This window comes from Peromyscus californicus, unplaced genomic scaffold (assembly GCF_007827085.1).
Source record: "Peromyscus californicus insignis strain IS unplaced genomic scaffold, ASM782708v3 Scaffold_4__1_contigs__length_199733344, whole genome shotgun sequence".
NCBI lineage: Eukaryota > Metazoa > Chordata > Mammalia > Rodentia > Cricetidae > Peromyscus > Peromyscus californicus.
Window position 1 is genome coordinate 103174279 of NW_026294562.1, and position 21810 is coordinate 103196088.

Consider the following 21810-nt stretch of genomic DNA (forward strand, 5'->3'; position numbering starts at 1 on the left):
TTTTAGTTTTTGTGAGGCACTTCCATACTTTTTGGCTTACACTAATTCCCATTCCCACCAGTGGGGTGCGAGGGTTCCTTTCCCTGCAGCCTCACCAGTGCGTGCCGCCTTTTTTGACCAGCCACTCTGACTGGAGTGAGGCGATTGACCACTGTGTTCCTTTGCTTTTCAAAATCTTCCTTCCATTATATCCTGGAGAGCGTCTGAGCGCTCCCTGCAACCTCAGGTCTGGCGCTAGGTACAACAGTAGGAGTTAAGCTGACGGTTATTGTTTTTCCTGTCACTTCACTGGGTTCTGCCTGTGTGTTGTCTCATCCTACTTTTCTCCCACTGCCTGCCTGTGCTGCTGAGACAGTTCGGATGTTTACCCCTGAGGGACTTGAGTTGCAGAGAGTAGATAGCATAGTCACAGGGCTTGTAAATGCCGCTGAGGTTCAGTTCCAGGAAAACCTATTCCCATGCCCGTTCTCAACCGGTCAATCAATCAAGATGAAAGAGTAGCAGAAACATAAATATGAGCGAAGGGTTTGTGGAATGAGCGAGTAGTATGCTGATACATGAGTGGAGAGATCAACTCAGGAATGGCAAGTGAGCTGTTTAGTTGACACAAAGCTTCTGATGGCCAGCTTCAGTCTCACCGGATGCCCTGGTGCTCTGCTCCAATCCTCTGCCCCGCCCCCTTAGAGGGCCACCAGCTCTCGGAGAGCTGGTGCCTGTGACGACTTTCTGGGATGACACAAGGTAGGCATTGAGAGCTGGCAGCCCAGCTCTGGCTCCATAGGACTAGAACCCAGCCCTAGGATGAAGCCTTCAAGGACCCCACTGCCCCTAAAGATAACTTCAGGATGGCTGGAGGCCCACAGCAAGTCCTGTTTCACAGCATGTGTGTGCTGGAGGCTTGCAGTTGTCAGCACCAAGCCCCAAGAGAGGAAGTTCTACCAGGCTTGCTGACCTGGGCAAACCGCAGGCCAGATGGGCCACCCCGAGCTCTACTTTGAGCAGCACAGTGCTTCCTGTCTGAAGAACTCACTATTAGTCAGCAGTCCTCAAAACAGATGAGGACTGGAAGGAGAAACAGATTGAAAGCATAGGGCGCACGAATCTGGGGTGTTGGGAGAATAAAGTCTCCATCTCTTCATCTGGCCCTAGTCTGTCACTTGTCCCCAGCTGCTGCCCCCAGGGAGTGCGGGTTGTAGTCAGGTTGCAGTGGTGGCCACGGTCTGCCTCGATGCAGGCTCCGGCTCCCTCCACGCCTCAGGCCACATTGTGTCCTGCTCTGTCACCTTTTCTTCCCAGCCACACTGCTCTCTGAACCCCTCTTCTCACCCCCTGAGCCCCAGCAGATCTGTCTCTCCTCTCCTGTCCCCGACCCCATCTCCTCTGTCACAGCATGTATTGGGGGCTGCCAGAGAGCCTGAGTTTGCTGGCCCGCTCTACCACATCTCCTTGGTGGCATTTCACACTCAGGGTTGTCCTTCAGCAAACCAGTGCAATAAGAAGTCGGGCCTCAAACAGACAGTACCTGCACTGAAGTGACAAGGCAGATGTGACAGTGCAGGGGACCGGACAGGAATGTACATGCAAGGAGCGGGTGACACTGTGACCCGGGCACAAAGCTCACAAGGCTCCGCCCGCTCTCAAGGGTGAGTCTGCTCCTCGCTGGTGAGAATGTGGGGAAGTTGTCGGTCTGTGCCATCTAGCTTCTCCTGGTTTCTTCCCCTCCTGGCCTCTTTCCCTCAGCCCTCCTGGCCACACCACTCTCCCATGATGTGACCAAGAGAAAGAAAAGGTCCCCTGGTCCTCTGTATGGCAGCATGTCAAAGGAGGTATCAGACGGGTTAGTCCTGTGTGTGTGGTGCTAAAGTCTCTAGTAGCTGCATTCAAAAGTCAATGCAATTTCTTTTAGTAATAAATTTAGACTGGGCATGACGTCATAGGCTTGTAATCCCAGCACTTGAGATGTAGAGGCAGGAGGATCAGGACTTTAAAGTCAGCTGTATGTGATAGCTCATGGCTGTCGTCCCAGCACTCTGGCAGTTGAGGTAGGAGGACAACCACGAGTTTGAGGCATGGTAAGTTCTAGGCCAGCCTGAGCTACATAGGGAGATTCTGTTTTAAAAGGAGTTCAAGGCCACCTTCAGTCAACCTGGACCACATGAGTCCTATCTCAAAAAATAAAAATGCCTAAACTATTCCAATTTGGGCATATAATAATATAAAGAGTTCATTCCTATATCTTGAAAATACAATATATATTTTATACTTGTGACATATTCTGGTTGGACTAGCCATATTTTAAGTGCTTATTACCACATGTGACTGGTGGCTGCTGCATTAGATAATGTGGCTCTAGCAGGCATGTCCAATCTATAGCCCAGAGGCTACTATAACCCAGGACAGTGGTGAATGGGACCCAACACAAAACCCCGCGTCTTAACTGTACCACATTCTAGCTGCACGATGCCCATTCTTGGAGCATGCTTGCTCACATGTGAAGAAGCAGAGGACTCCCCACCCCCGACTCTCTTCAGGTACCAAGGAGGTAGAACAAGTCCACGCATCTGAGGTCTAGCATCTCCTAGCATCTCACTCAGTTCTGCTAGCCCATAATTCACTGCCGGATTCCAAACTATCTCAGTCTGAGGGCTGCCCCTGGTGTGACAACATCTCCTCTTGCCATTCTTCTTCCAAGAGCTTGGCACCGGCCACAGCACTGTTGGGAGCCATCTCCAGCTCTTTCAGTGGAGATTTATCAGTTGTGATTTTGCTTCGGGCCCCTGTAATGAACACCACGGTTCAAACAGAGGGAGATAAATGCAAAGCATACTTACACAGAACCCTGTCCAGCAGGGGACAACACAATCCCAGAACAAGTTTTGACTCAGACCTAAATGTTTGTAAAACTGATATTTATTTCATTTCTAGCCGGGCGGTGGTGGCGCACGCCTTTAATCCCAGCACTCGGGAGGCAGAGCCAGGCGGATCTCTGTGAGTTCGAGGCCAGCCTGGGCTACCAAGTGAGTCCCAGGAAAGGCGCAAAGCTACACAGAGAAACCCTGTCTCGAAAAACCAAAAAAAAAAAAAAAAAAAAAAATCAAAAATCATTTCTATAAAAACCGATTTAATTTCTATTCTGAGTTCCCAGTCTCCCAGATCATTCGGAAAATCAGCCTTACTCTTTCCCAGGGCTCCCCCACCAAGGTACAGCAAATACACACTGTGACCACTCACTGCAGAGACCCCCAGCTCTACCCACAAGGACAAGCATCAGTCAAGCCTGGTCACTATGGCAATGCCCACCTGCCACCTTGGCCCATATGGTTCCCCTTGGCATGCTTGGAACAGAAGCATCCTGGTGTGTCAGGAGTCTGGGAAGCCTGCTTCTCTGAGCCAGGTCTCTGAGGTACATGGCTCCCTGCTACTTACAGAAGCTAAAGCTTGCTTGTTGCCTGCCTCACACTCATTTCCTGCACGGTCTCATTTCTGGTCTTCATCACGGAGAGAATGGCAAAACCTATTAGTGATTTCTGCCCTGCCACAACCCTTCCCCCCAAACCCAGGCCAGGAAACCCAAGCTGTGCCCAGCTAAAACGTCAGAAGATGGAAAGGCAACACCCATGGGAGAGGGCAAGCTTAGATTAATATCTGAGTGAATTGCCTGCTGGGACAGGTCAGGCTCTGGCAGCCAGTGCAGGGCAAGAAGGGGAGTTCAAACAAGTGGTCTGTGATAGAAGTGGCCCATGGAGTTCTGAAATGGGAGAAGCAAGCATAAGGCTCTCTTGAAAAAGATGGGAAGCCGGGGCACAGTGGCTCATGCCTAAGATCTTAGCTGTCAGAAGCAGCAGCAAGAGGATCACTTGGCCACATTTTGAGGACAGCCTGGTATACGAAGTAAATTCCAAGCCAGTCAGAGTTACATGGTGAGGCTGTGCTGGCTGGTCTTATGTCAACTTGACATAAGCTAGAGTTATCTGAGAGGAGGGAACCTCAACTGAGAAAATGCCTCCATAAGATCCAGCTGTCAGGCATTTTCTCAATTAGTGATTTATGGGAAGGGCCCAGCCCATTGTGGGTATTTCTACCCCTGAGCTGGTCTCCTGGGTTCTATAAAAAAGCAGGCTGAGCAAGCCAGTAAGCAGCTCCCCTCCATGGCCTCTGCATCAGCTCCTGCCTCCAGGATCCTGCCCTGTTTGAGTCCCTGTCCTGCCTTCCTTCAATGATGAATGGTGCTGTGGAAGTGTAAGCCTTTTGGTCATGGTGTTTCATCACAGCAATAGAAACCCTAACTAAGATAAAGACTCTTTCTCAAAAAGAAAAAAAAAATTAGATAAATGCATTGAGAAAGAGGTATCCATCTCTCTACACCCACAAACGTAGTTCCAAAGAACTGGCTTCTCCTTACACTGGGCCAAAGTCTTCTCCCCCCATGTTGCTGGCTGCTGACTCTGACCTCAGGCTGCACAGAAAAATGTAATGACATCAGACCCACGGGTACGATAGGGTGCTTTTCATGTTAGGTGATAAGAGTGGCAAAGATGTTGGTAAGGGTGATTGATGGTGACAATGATGATTGATGATAGTCGTGATGGTGTTGGGTCCGGGGTCACGCAATAATGGGGGACAGACCACCAAAGTCTACTAAACCAGAAGCAAACTTTATTTAAAACAAAATCACCACGGGGCACAGAAGCTTACCAGTTCACTGGGACCACAGTCAGAGTCAGGATTCTGAAGCTGTGGCAGAGGGGGCGGGTTTCAAGCCCCCTTTTATAGCAAAGGTAAGCATCAGACGTGGGATGCATGCTAGGAGTCACATAGAAACAACTATTAAAAGTTAACTTTGGTCCAGGCAGTTGTTGGCTATCCGATGCATGGGAGTTATCATTAAAAGTTAACCCCTGGCTGTTGACAGAGGAGCTGGCTGGAAAGCAGAGAGCCATTGTTAGTTAGAAGTTAAACTTTAGAGCTGATGACTGTCAGCTTTTATTTTATCTTATTTTAGGTTTACAATTTTATATTTCTATATTCCTGGACCCTTCACTAGGATAAATAAACTTGGTGGTATGTTCCAATTTAATTTCCTGTTGCTGGGATAAACCCCTCAAACAAAAGCAACTTGGAAAGGAAAGGGTTTATTTCATCTCATGGGTTACAGTCCATCCTTGAGGGAAGTCAGAGCAGAAACTCAGGGAGGGCAGTTCCAATAGGGGAAGTTCTTGAAGCAGATCTCATGGAGGAACGCTACTCCTGGGGCTTTCTTCCAGGCTCAAGATCAACTACTTTCTTATTGCAGCCCAGGCCCACTTGCCAAAGGATCATCCCGCCTACCATGGGCTGGTCCCTCCTACATCAATTGGCAGTCAAGAAAATGACCCACACACATGTCCATAGGCCAATCAGATAAAGACATTTCTTCAGTTGAGGCTCTTAGGTGTGTCGAGTTGATAAACAAGATTAGTCATCACATAGTGTCAGTGATGTTGATAATGATGTCAATAAGGGAAATGTTATTGGTGACTGCAGTGGTGATAAGACTGTGAGCTGAGATGTCCCTTTTGGTGGCATTAGTCATTTGGTGATAGAGATGAGGTTGGTGATGGTGACACCGATGGAGATGATTAAAGACAAGGGTGATGATATTATAATCACAACCTTGGCAGTGATTCTGAAGGCACAGGCAACAACAATAATGTCGGAGGTATCCTGGGGCTTAGACCGAGTCGGTGATGACCGTATTATGATATATCATCGTGAGCAAATTGGCCACCTAACTGGTTGTGAAGATGGTGCTGAAATGCATAGGGCTGTCAGGACTGATGGTAGTCCTGGCTGTGGTAATGACTGTCACCAGCACCATGTTTAATTTGGCATGTTAAGGTGACATGTTACAGTTTAACCACAAGAGTGTCATTCAGTCTTTCAAGTCTTCCTGTTGAGTACCTAGAGGGCCAAGAACCAACGGAGTAGTGGGTAGCCTGTGCTCCTGGCGAGGCACAAGAACTCCCTCGCCCATCCCCTGCCCTCTCTGAACAGGGTCCTCCTGCATCCAGCTTGACTGAACCTGGCTGTGTGTCTTTCCAGGGTAAGGAGCTCTCCTCTCAGCATGAACCCTTAATGAAAGAGGCTGGATTGGCCCCAGATTGCCCCAGGACTTGACTGTGGTCCAGTTTATCAAAGGTAAGTGAGCCCAGGGGAAAATGTAGGGGAGAAACCAGAGGTGCCTTTGAGATTATACTGCACACAACCCCTTAAAGTTTCTTCTTTAGTTAATTAATCTGCATCTATGGGCCTCTCATGAGCCCAGGCACTCCTAGTAAGGGTGGTCATGTACCCCTCTCTGCCAGAGCATCTCTTCTTACTGATGTTCATCACAGTCTTTCTTATCCCTCCAGGTGATGTTCCAGAGCCCTTCTGTTCTCTAGATATGCCTGGCTCCTGTCAGGAAATGAGGCTACACGCCTCCATCCTCTGGGCTCTTAGCATCCTTGGGGGCTTCTGTCTCAGTTCTGGCCTGTCTTTGCCCATCACCCACTTTCCTCTAAGCCTGTGAGCAGGAAGCCTTGAACAAATGCTCATCAGTCTCCAGGCTGTGGCATGAGTACAAAGTCAGGGACCTGGTTTCTTGGTTCTTTGTCCTTGCTTCTCTGTGGGCCCTTGGTTTCCCGGGACAATTTCCCAGTACAGTAAGAAATAGACTTACTGACAGAAACTTCATGCTACCCTGATCCTGACACAAGAAAATCAATCAGTCAGGTACCAGAGCCCACAGTGGGACCAGGCAGCATTCTCTAAAGAACTCAATCCTGTGGACATTGAATGCCTGCTGTGTGCCAGGCAAGTCAAAAGGGCCTGGTGTAAGGCCTTCCAGATGCTGGTCAGTGTGCAGTCTTGTGAGTTCTTCTCTGCTCTAACCTGAGTTTCCTCACGTAGAGATTGTGTTGGTGATGTTTATTTTGCCTTTCTCAAGGATTAGTAAAACTGTGAAGTGGGGGGGGGGGGGGCATGGATAGCCCTGCCTACTGTTTGGAAACTGCCTATGTAAGGTATGCGCTGTCCTAGGAACACATCTACCTTGCTGTTCTTATCCATGCCCGAAGAGAAAGTGGATCTACTGTGGTTTAGGAAGGTATTCTCCAAAGTGATCCTTCACCCTTCACCAAAGACGTTTGGAGCAGGAAAGAATTAGATCCAATTCTTGGCCAGTTTTCTAAGATTTGATGTTGGGTTATCTGGAGAAGCGAACATCGGAATTCCATGGGGCTGGGCTTAGAAGCAGTGACCTGCACCGTTGATCTCAGTCACCCCTGACTGCTGGAAGGCCTCAGCACACTATACCATGGAAGAAGATATTGATCACTGCTCTGCTTTCCCCCAGAGAGCAGCTGGGGCTGGTTGTACAAGTGAAACCCTAAAACTGGTCTGGGCCAGTTCATCTCTGGACCGTTCAGCTTCTAGAGGAGCCGTCTAGGACCTGGAGACAGGGCTATCTGTAGGCCCTGTGGCTGGTTAGCCAACTTGGCCGCTGGACAGCAAAGCCCTACCAGGGCCATTCTGACTCCAGGGCCTGGCTTTGAGCATCTGCCACCATGGGAGAGGGAGAAGGAAAAGAAACTCTTGGAGAAGATAATCCCTGGCTGGGGAAGTTACCCAATGGGGGAGACACAGTCTCTTACAGCCTGCAAATGAAGGGGGAAGGTGTCTGAAGGAAGAGACCTGGCCAGGATGCTAGAGAAGGGCCCCGTCTGATGGGAGCAACATGGTCCAGGAGTTAGGAGAAGCCTTTGACCTGAGGCAGGAAACAGCACTAAACCAAGTGTACACTCATTCTGTTTAAGGCCAGTGCCTTGAGGGAGGTCCTGGCATGTCTGCTGTGGAGACCTTGTGCTGAGTGAGGGAAGCCCTGTCTTTAAGAGAAAGCTGAGCCTCTGTGCGGGAGACAGGCCCTGGAATTCCCCTTCAGGTAGCTAAGGGAAAGACATGGCCCTGCCCTCCAGGAATTTTCCATCCTTTGTGGAGAAGGCTGTTGCTGCTGAGGAGAGATGGGGGATGGGCTTACAGTCCACAGTGTTGATGAGCACAGCAGAATGAGCAGAATGGAGGAGCCCTCTGGAGCCAGGCTGCCAGAAAGAACCGGAACAGAGTGGGAGGGGCAGAAGGGAGAGAGGTTCTGTGGTAGAAGTGAAGAGAGCCAGAGGTACCCTGGCCTCTCTGGACAAACCTGAGTGTGTCCCTGCCTCTCCCTGGGGCCCACCCTGCAGTGAAGGTCAAGTGATAGAAACGTCTCTCGGGTTCGTATGGAACTTCAGATGCCCCGGGAGACTCATGAAGGAGGGAAGGAGGAGGAGAGGAGGAGAAAGGGAGACTGGGAGGCGGAGAGGCGGAGGGGAGGGGCTGCAGTAGCTACCTGGACGGAAGTCTAGGGCCACCTACCCCATTCCAGATGCTAGCTGAGCACACGGTGGCAAGGGACTTCAAGAAGGATGCATCCACGGCGCTATCCCCTCTCACCCCACCCGGGCTGACTTCATTTTCTGGCTCTGGAGGACACAGGCCCAGCCCATGAGGACAGGGACCAGGCCACTTTGTGCTCTGAGGACTGATAGACCATGTCTCCTATAACTCAGGGACCAAGGCTCTGGTCTGGCAGGAATAGAAAGAAGGTCCTCTCACATGACCTCCGCGGCTTTGTCTGTCTGTACCAGCACACCCTGGTTTCTCTTTCCCTCTTCCCTACACCTTATGTCTAACAGTGGAGAACCCCATGAGTCAGGACAGAAAGTGTCCTTGGACACTCCTGAGCATCCCTACTCACCAGGACACCGAACCCAGGAGGAAAGGGACTTGCCTGCCATTCTGAACTCAAAGGTTTAGCACTTTCAGGCAGGGCGGCCTGAATGAGGCACCGAGGCAGGATCCCCCATGTCAGAACAGCATAACCACAGCCTGTCTCCAGGCTGGTGTCCTGGCCACACCCCTACTGGGAATACCTCTCCAAGTCCCCCGATTCTCTGCATCCTAACTCTGTCCTACATCCAGGAAGCCTCCTGGCCCAAGGCTGCCCAGGATTCATTTTCTCTGGAGACTTGAGATTCTGTCCCAGGCATTTGGACATTTGATCTGGTCCTCATTCATTAAACAGTATTTACAAAATGACTAGCGTGCCCTGGGCTCTAGAGATGAAGCAACTGATACCCTAAGAATGACTCTACTCTGAAGTAAAACGGGGGGGGGGGGGGGGGGGGGGGGGGGTTAAGGCGACAGTGAAAAGCTAAAGGAATAAAATGTGTGACCGTGGGGTACAGTGCTCTCGGGAGACACACACTCGCTGTGAGGCGTCAGGGCAGCAGTGGGCACCTGGGTCGAGGACAAAGAAGGGGGATCTCAAGCCCAGGTTGGCATGGAAAGACCAGGACAAGATGGAAGGGGCCTGGTGGGGGTGGGGGCGCAGGAGAATACTTCGACAGAAATGGAAAAAAACCTGAAATGAGATGTGGGTGAACGAAATAGACTCAATGAAATGGAACTGTATCGACTCCAACAGAACTGAACGGAAATAAACGCGTCAAATAAACTCCCATGTAACTCAATGAACTGGAAGACATGGGGAGAATTTCAAAACTGGAGCAGGATAGGAAGGAGTCAAATGTACCAGGATAGCCTGGGATGCACTAGAAAGAAATGGAATAATGGAATGGGAGAAGCAGAAAGGAACAGAAGCGGTGGGGTGGACAGACACTGAGGGTGTGGCTGGCTGCCCATGCTGACCTCCTTCCCACTTGTCCCCACAGTCTTCCCCAGGGTGCTGCTGCGGACACTGCGCCACCCCATCTTCTTGCTGGTAGTCCTGTCCCAGGTGTGCACCTCATCCATGGTGGCAGGCATGGCCACCTTCCTGCCGAAGGTCCTGGAGCGCCAGTTTTCCATCACAGCCTCCTTCGCCAACCTGCTCCTCGGCTGCCTCACTATCCCCTTGTCCATTGTGGGCATGGTGGTGGGAGGTGTCTTAGTCAAGCGCCTCCACCTGAACCCCATGCAGTGCAGTGTCCTCTGCCTGCTGGGGTCGCTGTTGTGTCTGCTGCTCAGCTTGCCACTCTTCTTCATTGGCTGTTCTACTCACCATATTGCCGGCATCACCCGGGACCTGGGGTGAGTAGGCACTTGCAGGGTGAGGGTAGGTCAGTGAACCACCTACCCCTCTCGCCTCCCCTGGGGCACTGTCTCCTCCCAATGCCTGCAGAGCTCTGTGCATGTCCCTCCTTGGGCTCAGGTACAAGCAAGTCACTGGATGGCATCCAATGCCGTAGAAGAGGCATGGAGGGAACATCAGGGGCAGGAGAAGGGCCAGAGGTTGAGTCAGGGTGCAGCCACCTGTGGGATGGCATTCCCAGGGAGACCTATGGACCAGCAGAAGTGGGATAAAGGCCATGCATAGGAGGTAGGACCCAGCATAGCCTGAGGGAGGCTTTTGCTCCCAGCTGAGGTTACATCTGCCCAAGAACGACAAGCTCCATGCCTTGGAGAAGGGATGAGCAGGGAGCTGGGCAGTCCTTCTCAAGGAGGCAGAAGAGGTTAAGAAACCCTGCCTCTTCCTAGATGACCTCATGTTCCCTGGAAGTTGTTGTAAGTTTAGCTTGGCCCAGCACCCAGCGAGAATTCCCCATCTTCTTCCTCCTTGGCACAGCCTCCCTTGCTCAAGGGCCAGGTTCCCTCTCCTGGGCTCCTACACATGATGGTGGACTTGGGGCCGAGAAACCTTGGGTCCCACTCTTATCACTTGGCTCCCTTCCTTCTCCTCCCTCTCTCCTTTTCCCAAACAGGCTCTCTGGAGTAGGGCCTTCCATATATGGATGGTGTCCTAGGCCCTGCAGCTGGGCCCTCAGGAAGCCCCAAGTCTGAGCAAGGACCAGATCCTCCCAATGATGTTTCAAGTGAAAAGCCAATGGGTATCTTACCATCAGTTTTTACGAGTCAATGGGGAAAGCGATAGAACAATGGTAGAACCCATTATAGAGATCTCACGGGGACCCAATGAAACATACAAGGGAAGCCTTGGGCCTGCTGGGTGTGTAAGAGACCTTGGCTCTGGACAGATGTCCGTGATGCTAGTTGTACAGGAACTAGCTCACTCAATTGGTCTCAGACCATGCTGCCTGACTGTGTGTTTTCTTCCTCCTCCTCCTCCTCCTCCTCCTCCTCCTCCTCCTCCTCCCCCTCAGCTCTGACATGGCATTTCACTCATATTCTCACCAAAGTCCTTATAAGTTAATTCATAGGTCCTGGGCTCTACTTCACTGATTATAAGTTAATTCATGAGTCCTGGGTTCTAATTCACCAAAGCTGCTGAGGCCAATTGATTTTCCCTCCACTATTCTGTTGAGTCCCATGTGATCTCTATGATGGGTTCTGTCATTACATTTACTGATGATACAATGTCACCTGGCAAGGGTGCTGTGTTTCCTCCTAGCATGAGGCCAGGTTACAGCCTATGTCCCAAAGTCATCCCCTGCCCCCACCCAGGGTGCTCACCCCTTCCACCTCTGCCTCTCTGGGCTCCTGCCTCTGTTCACCCTCAGTTCTCCAGCTAGGGCGCGAGCACTTCCAGGATCTTGGAGGAAGTAGGTGCTCTGGTGGGGGCCCCTGACTCAGTGAGCAGGACAGGAGAATGAACACAGAGGTCATGAGACTTCAGGAGGGTGACTGAGAAAGGAGCCCCAGCCCAGATAACAGAGAAATTAAGGTCCCAGAGGAAGGCAGGCACAGGTTGGAGACCCCACAGCTGCTTGGCCTCCTCGCTGGGGCCCCATCACAGCTGTGCTTTGCTGAGACAAGGCAGCAATTCAGCGCGTAGAGAGAATGGCCCCTTTATCTGACACTCACTTCTGGGAGGAATTTCTCTTGTGTTCCGTCCAAGCACAGGGATATTTGCAGAAGCTTCCAGACATGTAGAATCCAGGGTTGGAAGGGCGCGCTGCAGGCTCTGGCCCAGACTCCTCACTCCACCCACCCCCATTAGAAAGTCCCCCAAGTTTCACTGTTTCTCCCTCAGGGAAAAGCTGCAGCTGAAATCTCTGGCCACTGCTCTCAGAGTAGGAGCCAGGCTGCAGAGAGCGCCCTGAGAGAGGAGAGCCAGGCTAAACACATTTGCCTTCTCTCTCTAGTGCTCAGCCCGAGCCAAGCCTGTTTCCTGGCTGCGCAGAGCCCTGTTCCTGCCAATCAGATGGCTTTAACCCTGTTTGCGACACCAGTGCCCACGTGGAGTACACCACACCCTGCCATGCAGGCTGCACAGGTCATGTGGTCCAGGAGGCTGTGGGCAAAAGCCAGGTAAGGCCAGCCTCCCACATAACCTCTGCCTCCAGGCCCCTCCCCCTCCTAGTCTGGGCTGCCTATCATTCTGCCCCTCTCTGTTCTCTCTCTCTGCCCTGCGTCATTGTCTTGTTCCTCTGCTTCGGCAGACACAGGGCATCATTCTCCCAGTAAGTTTCATTGCCAGCCAGGGCCCAGGGAAGGGAGCCACAGCTGGCTCCCAGCTGCTCGTCTGCTCAAGGAAATGACCCACAGGAATTTCAGACTGCAGGTGGGCAGAAATGGTCCCTACCAGTGCATACAAGAGTAGAGGGGACACAGTCCACCTGGGAGGGTCCCAGAGGACTCCAAAAGAAGCAGCATCTGTGACAGATCTTCCAGGGTCATTAGACAAGCAAGGACTTGGGAAGGGAGGGCTTTCTAGGCAGGGGTAACAGCCTAAGAAGAGATTTAAAGAACACACAGTGAGCGTGAGCTTCCTGGACCCCAGGCCCTGCACTGAATGGCTTACCTGGGTGAGCTCACTAACAAGGAAGCAAGGAGCCACAGTGCCTAAGAGATGTTAAGCACTTAGTCTGCCCATTGTACAGATAGGAAGTGAAGGCCTGGGAGAGGACCAGGCAGTACCCAGGGTCTTCTATCTGAGCAGGGACTAGAATCAGCCCAACCTGCACTGGCTCCAGAGGTGGGGGTCTGGACGTAGAGGAGGGTCAGCACTCAGGGGCAGCTTTCCAGCCGTTGATTATCTCTTGCCATGTGTATGTCCTTGGTTCAACCCAAGCACCCGGGGGTCTGGGATGGGCTGGTCTAGCCGGGGTGCACTCAGGTGAGATGGGGGAAGGTAGACACCAACTTGATCTCCACCTTATAAGGTGAAATCAGCCCTGTGGGAAAGACTGAGACATCCGTGAGAACTTCCCACCATGGACATTGATGCCTAGGAGGGAAGCCTGGGAAAGAATCTAGAAGGCAAAGTGCCCAGCCTTGGTGCCCATCCCAGCTGTCTTCCCAGGAAAGGAGCAGTGTGGGCGCTACCATGCCAGTACCCTGCTTTGGCATGTTTCTGCACTACCTGGCTCCAGGGTGTCTCAGCCCAGTGCATCACTTGGCATGTAACTGAAGCCCAAAGGCCACTTTTTGGTAATGTGAAGTGGTGAGGGTTTAGGGTACTGGCAGTACAGCCTGGTCATATCTCTCAGCTCTGCATGGCAATAGGCGGGCATCTGGGATGGGCAGCGATCCAAGCCCCAGGGTCCTTCCTCTGCCATCTCACCTCTCACCTTTCATCAAGTCTATCCCCTAAATAACTCCGCCTTAAAATTCTTTCCCCGTGTACCCTGACGATGGGATCTTCTGCTTGCTCATCCATTCTGTCCCAGGAGCCACTGAGCTCAGATCCTTCCAAGGCTCCTAGATAACACCTTGGGTTTCTCAGCCCTTTCCATACTAGGAAATATCCGAGGTTTCTGTAGTAAGCAGTAGGAGACCCAGGTACCCTAGGCAGAAGTACCACCTTTGAGGAGTAACGGGACCAATCCCTGCACACTTGACCTGGTCCGTAGTAACTGTGGTCCCTCTGTCAAGGTCTGCCCTGGTGTTGAAAGATAGTTCCATGGTTAAAAGTGTATTGCTCTTGCAGGGGACCCGAGTTCAGTCCCCAGCATCCATGACCCACAGTTTACAAGCATCTGTAATTCCTCTCCAGAGGATCTGACACCCTCTTCTGGTCTCCATGGGTACCTACACTCACATACACATACACACACACACACACACACACACACACAAGTAAGCAAACACGTAGACACCCTGACCAATAGGAAAGGAAAAAGAAAAAGAAGCCCCAGCCTTGCTCTTTACAGGCACCAAAGTGGCAACTGGTGGCCAGACCACTTCCTAGCTTATCCCCGGCTGGAGGTTCTGCAGGCTGCCATCAAACACACCAGGGCTCGCCTAGGGACAGTCTCTCTGCCTCACAGCTGTGCCCAGTCTAAGCACAGTCAGTCTGCCTCCAGGCACCTCTCTAGACTCAAGTGATCACAGATCAACTGATGTCAGAGTCCGGGACTCCAGCCAGCTCTGCCCTGCTGGCTGTAGACACTTGGTAGCTCCCCAGGCCTGAGGCCCTTGGCCAGCTGCTGCCCTTGGAGGCTCCTGAAGGTCTGACTCCTCCTCCTTCTCCTCACTCCAGGTTTTCTATACCAACTGCAGCTGTGTGGCAGGGGATGGCACCGTGCCCGCAGGTTCCTGTGATTCAGCCTGCAGCCACCTGGTGCTGCCCTTCATTCTTCTCATCAGCGTGGGAGCGACAGTGGCCAGCATCACCTACACACCTTCCTTCATGCTCATCCTAAGGTGACAGGAGAGCAGGCAGGGTGGGTGGGTACCCGGAAGCCGTTCACCACAGCCAGGATGGGACGTTCAAGGGAAGAGTTGAAAGAATGAGGCCGCTCAAGTGTCCTAGCCACCTCCTCCCTGTTCTCTCCTTAGTCCCCTGGCAGCCTGAGGACATGAAGCTTTCTCTCCCACCTTGCAGACAAGGAGCCTAGGGTTAGAGAAGTTCAGAATCTGGGGCTACTTTTATGGCCTAGATGCTTCCTTGCCCAAGGGTAGGGGAGGTCTCAGGCACTGACCTGACCTCCCTGGGTTGGGGAGTGGGGAACCCTGTGAAGAAGAGGTGGATGGACACAGGAATGTCTAGGAAACCAACGGAATCTTGCAATGGATGGACACAGAAATGTCTAGGAAACCAACGGAATATCTGTGGGCTGGTCCTGCACACCCCTCAAGGCTCTGAGCATGTAATGAGGGCCTGCTGTGGACCCAGGACCTACAGGGTGCTGCTTCTAAGATCTTCTGTCCCTTGTCCTGAGAGTACCAATGGGCCTAGCAAATGGTCATCTAAGGTAGTCCTTGGGTAGGGGCTGGGACAAGGAGACCCGAGAGCAAGATAATTCTGTTGTCACTCTGCTGGAAATTTTCTGCTTGCTAACGACAGTCTAAGAGATTAGAAAGGAATATTAGGTACCGAATGTGGTGGCACATGCCTTTAATCCCAGGGCTCAGGAGGCAGAGGCAGGTGGATCTCTGTGAGTTCAAGGTCTGCCTGGGCTACATAGTGAGGAGCAGATGTCTACAGAGAGTTGAAAGTTCAGGCTGTGGTGACTTGAGTCCTGGCTCAACAATCTCTTTATCTGCAGAATAGGGTTGGTGACATGCCCACCTCCTGGGGTGAAGTGAGCTGAGTGCAGAATCCCTGAGTTATAGGGAGCACCCCTAAGTGCCAGCTGTGGGCACTGTTTAGAAGCCAGTCACTGCTGGCTATCCCTGGCCACAGGGATATGGCGCTGGGAAAACTGGACCTGGTGCATAGCTGTCCCAGTACCGGCTCTCTCCAGCGGGACTACGGGATGGGGGTGACTACAGTGGTGTCTGTGAGCCTGGCAGTTGGTATATGGGCCTAGGATGCAGGGAACTGGACTCTGTAGGTTGAGGGGTAACAGGTGTAGGCTCTGGGCCTCCCCGACACCCCTGACCTTCAGCCTAGCGGGGAGATTGGCATGGCAGGTGGAACCCACCTATGGAAACCTGCTGCTGTCTGGTGCTGGGACTGAGTCTGGGTCTATCCTCACACAACCATGTCTTTCTTGGTAGGGGAGTGAAGAAAGAAGATAAGATCCTGGCAGTAGGGATGCAGTTCATGCTCCTGAGAGTATTGGGTAAAGAGCCTGCCCGGGGACCTTGGTGGTGGTGATGGGCATCCAGATGTCTGCTGTGTGCCACACCTGGAAAACACAGGCCAGAGTGGGACCTTAGGGCCTCCAAGTGCGTGGGGTAACAAGACCTGACCATGTCTTTGGAGGTGATGTGCCTTGGCTGCACCAAGCCTGATGGAGGGCTCCCTCTAGATACAAGCTAAAGGGTGGCTGGAGGCCAGAGACTTCTGGGCCAAGAGACTTGTGGCTTGCATGTGCCGAGGGTGGGGGACTGGGGCATGGTGACCCTCTGCGCCCCCTGAGCCTCTCCTTCCCTAGCCTGGATGCCCAGCCCTGTGATCCATGGAAGTGCCATCGATACCACCTGTGTGCACTGGGCCCTGAGCTGTGGGCGACGAGCCGTCTGCCGCTACTATGACCATGACCTGCTCCGACACCGGTAAGTATGAGGACTGGAAGGTCCATGTCAGGGCACACCCATCCTCCAAACCAGAGACTACCTCTAAGAGAGATCTCACACACACCTGGTCTGGATCTCCCAATGTAACTGAAGCTGGCCTTGAATTCCTAATCTTTCTGCCTCTGCCTCCTAAGTGTTGGGATTACAGGCATGTGCCACTAAACCCTGGATTGTTTTGTTTTGTTTTTTTGAGTCAAGACCTCATTCTATGCCCAGGCTATTCTTGAACTCACTAGGTCAGCCAGGCTGACCTTGAACTTATGACAATCCTCCTGCTTCATCATTTCAAGTGCTGGGATTTCTCACATGAGCTACTACACCTGGATAGCTCTCCTTAGTATGCGTGAGGAAAATGTAAAGCTAAAGTAAGAGGCCCTGGGCTCTGATGACCAAGCCATCTCTAAGCTGTCAGTCAGGAGAGTCGCTGGAACCTAGGGGAGAGAGCCCTAACCCCTCCCCCAGGAGCTCAGTCTTTCTATCTGTACAATGGAGGGCTCAGAGAAGCCCAAAGACATGGATATCGTAGGCTGAGTGGATGTGGAAGAACTTGCAACCAGGCCAGAGCCAGCCAGGGAGTGGTCACCTCTAGCTCTGAGCTACAGGACTCAGTTCCTGCAGGCTGGGACAGTCTAGGGAGGCTTTGCCAAACAGGGGCCTTTAAGAGTCGAGTAGAAGAGGCCTAGCCTGGGTCATACATCCATCAGTAACAGAGTGAGAGGGATATTTAGTCTCTCCCCCACGCACCCAGGGTCCCTGCAGAGCTTCCCCTGTCCCCAGACCTCAATGTCTCTATACCATGTCTACTAACTCTACCATGCCCACCCTGAAGCTAAAGCCAGTTCCTGAAGAGTGGGCTCCTGAGTTCAAGGTTCCTCCTTCTTCCCCCAGATTCATAGGCCTCCAGTTATTCTTCAAAAGTGGATCCCTGGTGTGCTTTGCCTTAGTTGTGGCCATCTTGAGGCAACAGAAAAAAGAGGCCGGCGTCAAGGCCACTGTGAAGAACTCTGACCTACAGCAGCAACTGTAAGCATCAGGACCACAGAAGAAACCCAAGGATTCCAGGTCAACAGTCCCAGTCCCACCAGGCCAGGCATGGCAACCAAAACCTTGTATCTTCTGAACCTTTTGCCCAAGATGGGGTGTCAGAAGTACCATGTTCCAACTCTGGTTCCTCCACGAAACTGTGAAGTGACTTTGAACAAGCTTCTGGCTTTGCTTGCTCTTTGGAACCAAGGAGCTGTTGGGTTGGTCATGTCTCAAGCAAGAGGGTTGTCCTTATTCCAGCCAGATGACCAACCTGGAACCAAGCTTTGTTGGTGGGGAGGAACTGTACCGCATCTCTGTCCCACCCATCCCCCACCCCCGATTCCAGGATAGACCATGCTGTACTCCACACAGAGCCTCAGCCCAGCTCTGTCACTCATGGAGACCCTCTCCAAGGATTTCAACTCACAGGCTCCAGCTGTGCACATCTGTGAAGGCCTCCTATCCAAGTCCAGGCTGTCTTCAAGCAATGTCTATTTGGCGCCCCCTGGAGGCAGAGTTCAGAGACAAGATTAAGGCGAGTCCCAAAAGCAGGAAGGAGGAGGATACCATATTTGATGAGGTGTGTGCACAGGAGCCTTACTTAGCTGGGGTGGAAGAGGGGCTCTCTGACCCAGAATGTCTCAGCTTTTGTCCTCAGGGAGCCACATTTGGGGAAAGGGAGATCTATCCTTTTCTTTAGAGGTCTTGTAACTTCAGAGACCAGTTTATATTTGGAGTTTCTCCTACTAAATGTGTGTTGTCAGAATCTCACACATTTGACCAAGGGCCACCAAAGTCACTGTGGCTCTTGGGAATAGAATCCTAGGCCATATCTCTGGATCTTTGTAGCTAATACCTGATTCTGTAATAACCAAGTTGGGTTGACCCGTTCTCTAAAAATCCCTGGATCAGTGTGAGCAAAGCCCAGCTCTGTACAACGAGCTATGGTACAGCACTCTTGGTCAGACTCTCTGGAATCCCCAATTCTTTCCCAAGTCAGGCCTTGTCTGGTTTTCTGGCCAGTCTTATCTGGCCTAGTTGCTTCAAGGCAGCAGAAGAGCAAGCCCTGTTGTGCTCCCAGGCCAGTCTGTTGATAGCACACACACACACACACACACACACACACACACACACACACATACACACACACACACACACACACACACACACACACACGTGGCCACAAGGAGAGGGGAGAAGGGGCCAGCAGCTGTCTCCCTACTCTGTGTGCCTAGCTCTCAGTGAAGGGACAAGGTACTTGTCTCCAGTGCAGAAGAAGGGGATATGGAAGCCCTCAATTCTGTCAGGAATGGTGGCACATGCCTGTGACCCAGCACTGGGGGACAAGATCAGGAATTCAAGGCCTATCTCAGCTACATAGTGAGTTTGAGTCTAACCTGGGCTACATGAGAGTATCTCAAAAAAATCCAAAAGGAATAAAGAGAAGAAGGAAAGAGGAGAAGAGGAGGAGGAAGAGGAAAAAAGGAGGAGGAGGAGGAGGAGGAGGAGGAGGAGGAGGAGGAGGAGAGAAAGACAAAGAGCCTAATCATTATTCTATCCTACAGTTGAATGTTTAACCAATACCTGAGCCTACACTAATCAGTGCCAAGAATTTTGAAGTCCCTTCCACCAACACAAGGCTGTTAGCAGGTCTTCATTCTGTCTTTTCTCCTGCTCCCCAGGTTGTACAGGAACAACCTGGCTGTATACATACAGCTTATTATTAAATTTGCCTTTGCATAATGCCTCTTCCAAGACAAGAATTTATCCTTCTAAACTGCATTAGAGGTTTGCGTCAACCGCGTCGCTTCCAGTTACTTAGATTTCGACCTCACCGAGTTTATTCACTCTGGCATTTTGCATTGTGTTTTCTCTTTATATTCTGGTCTAATTTTTCCTTTGACTGGTTTATTTCCTCTAGCAATGGTTTCAAAAATGGAATACGATCACAAGGCTGTCCAAGTCCTTACTTGTTTCCATAGTAAGAAGAGAAATTGCCTCAGAAAGGTTAAGTGAGGTGCTTGGGGCTACAATAATACATATATAATTATATGATTATATATGTATGCACATACATACATACACACACACACACACACACACACACACACACACACACACACACACATAAATAATGGTGGGGTCAGAGCTGGGTCCAGATTTGTGGAAATCGAAGCTATCACAACTCAAAAGAGTTCTCTTTATGAAAGAAAGAACGCAGAATAATGAATGCAGGTTTACTATGGAGACTATATTTCATCAAAATGCCTGAGACCAGAAGTATTTTGGATTCGAGATCTTTTCATATTTTAAAATGTTTGCATCACTATCAAGAGATCTCTCAGGAGTGAGACCCTAATCTAAGTACAAATTCATCTGGGTTCCATACACACCTTACACACACAGCCTGAAAGTCATTTTATGCAATACATTTAGTGCTCCTGTGTGTGATGAGGACCAGTCACCTGAAATCAGGTCTGAAGTATTCTGTGTGTGTGGTTGCATTGGCGCTCAGGAAGTTTGAGTGTTACAGCCTTTCAGATGGTGAGTTTCATGTTGGGAAGTCAACATTTACAAAATTAAATTTGAAAGTAAACACCCAGAATGAGAAAAAAACCCACTCCATCCAGAAAAATGGCATATTTTTAAAAATTAAATAATTGCGCTGCATATCTGTAATCCATCCACACACTTCCATGGTTAGGATTCTCCACAGACTGGCTTCTGGCTCCATACACTTTCATATTTCTCCACTTCCTCCTCCGCTCCTTTTACGTTTCCAGGGCCACAAGCCACAAACAGAAGCCACGACATCAGTGTTTGCCTCTCCAACATCATAATGCCAAATGAGGTGGGCAGCAGCTGGAAAGTTCCCTGGAAGTCATTCTTTATGCAGAGATGGCCACAGTGACTTCCCTAGGCACAGCAGTAGCTGAGGTGGACACAAGGACATCTCGGGGACCCCCACCTCCTCCTCGACCACTTGCTGAGCCACGAGGGAGGCTGGAGTGGGTAGAAGTGGTTCAAGTGTCTCCCCTTTGCAAATTCCCCACTCTGAGACCAAGCAGCATTTCTGCAGGGCCTCACTGGGTCTGAGAAGTAGCCCAGACGCCAGCCAGGCATTCACCTCACTGGAAGCTAGCCTCTGGGGAAGCTGAGGGATGGAGATGAAGCCTTCATCCCACTGTAGGACCTAGCCCTTGCAGAAGCTGAGAGCTGGGGACCACGGTCTTCTGTTGGCCAGGTGAGGCGGCTTAGGCATCAAGCCATGTGCCAAGAGTAGAGTAAAGAACGTAAAAGAGTTTTCTCTAAACTGCGAGAGAAAATGCATACACACAAACACACAAGTATAAACACACATGCATGCACATGGCACAGACATACACATGCTCACAAATACACAGATACACATTCACATGCACAGGCATATACCTCCTAACATACATGCACACATGCATACAGCCAAATGTGCACACATGCAAACATGTATACATACACAGAAACATAAAAACTCACACAAGCCCCTTTGCACCCACTTAATAATGTGCACCCACTTACACACATAATAATTCACATGATCATGTGCACACATGCTCACATGATATTCACATATGGTCACACACGGACATAGATACTTACACACATGCATGCACTCACAAAACACAAACATGAACACACACAGAAGCTACACATTCTCACACACATGTGTACATGCACATATATGCCCACACTTACTGCATACACTCACATGCACACTTTCAGACACACACAATTTCACACATACTTACAGACATATTCACATGTACACACCAACTCACACTTAGAGTGAAATGCATACATATTCATGCACACACACAGACACTATGTACAACAGACACACACAAAAATGCACACTCATGTTCACATGATCATATATGTATACACATGCATACACAGAGGCACACATGCAAATCCACATACATGTATACACATGCACACCCATGAACTCATGTCCACAAAGTCTAACAAACATGAACGCCCACCTCACCTCCTGTCAACGAAGAGCCGTGAGCGTCTGCGAACCACAGTCTCTACCCTGCACCAGGCCCTACCCGCTTCACCGCTGGTGAAGCCCAGGAGCAGATGGAGCAGGCACCAGAAACAGCATCTCAGTGTCTGGCTTTCAGTTCCTTTTGCTTGGAGAAGCTGGAAAGCTCCGGGGCAGGCAGATGCCCCTGGGGACCTGGCTCCAGGAGCCATGGTCAGCTCACTCCACGCTCACCATTCATTACCTGCACATGCTGAACACCCCCCTTGACAGAC

At 51.0% G+C, this 21810-nt stretch overlaps 1 protein-coding gene across 1 annotated transcript in view; it reads left to right on the forward strand.

The window, feature by feature from the left end:
• Positions 1-19255, forward strand: part of Slco2b1 (solute carrier organic anion transporter family member 2B1) — a 45897-nt gene extending 26642 nt beyond the window's left edge. Inside the window, 8 exon segments of the mRNA XM_052712203.1 lie at positions 6082-6147; positions 6150-6177; positions 9789-10146; positions 12159-12324; positions 14498-14661; positions 15961-16025; positions 16341-16461; positions 17371-19255. Coding sequence (XP_052568163.1) covers positions 6082-6147; positions 6150-6177; positions 9789-10146; positions 12159-12324; positions 14498-14661; positions 15961-16025; positions 16341-16461; positions 17371-17509 — 1107 coding nt within the window. The 3' untranslated portion in view covers positions 17510-19255.
• The last annotated feature ends 2555 nt before the right edge of the window (positions 19256-21810 follow it).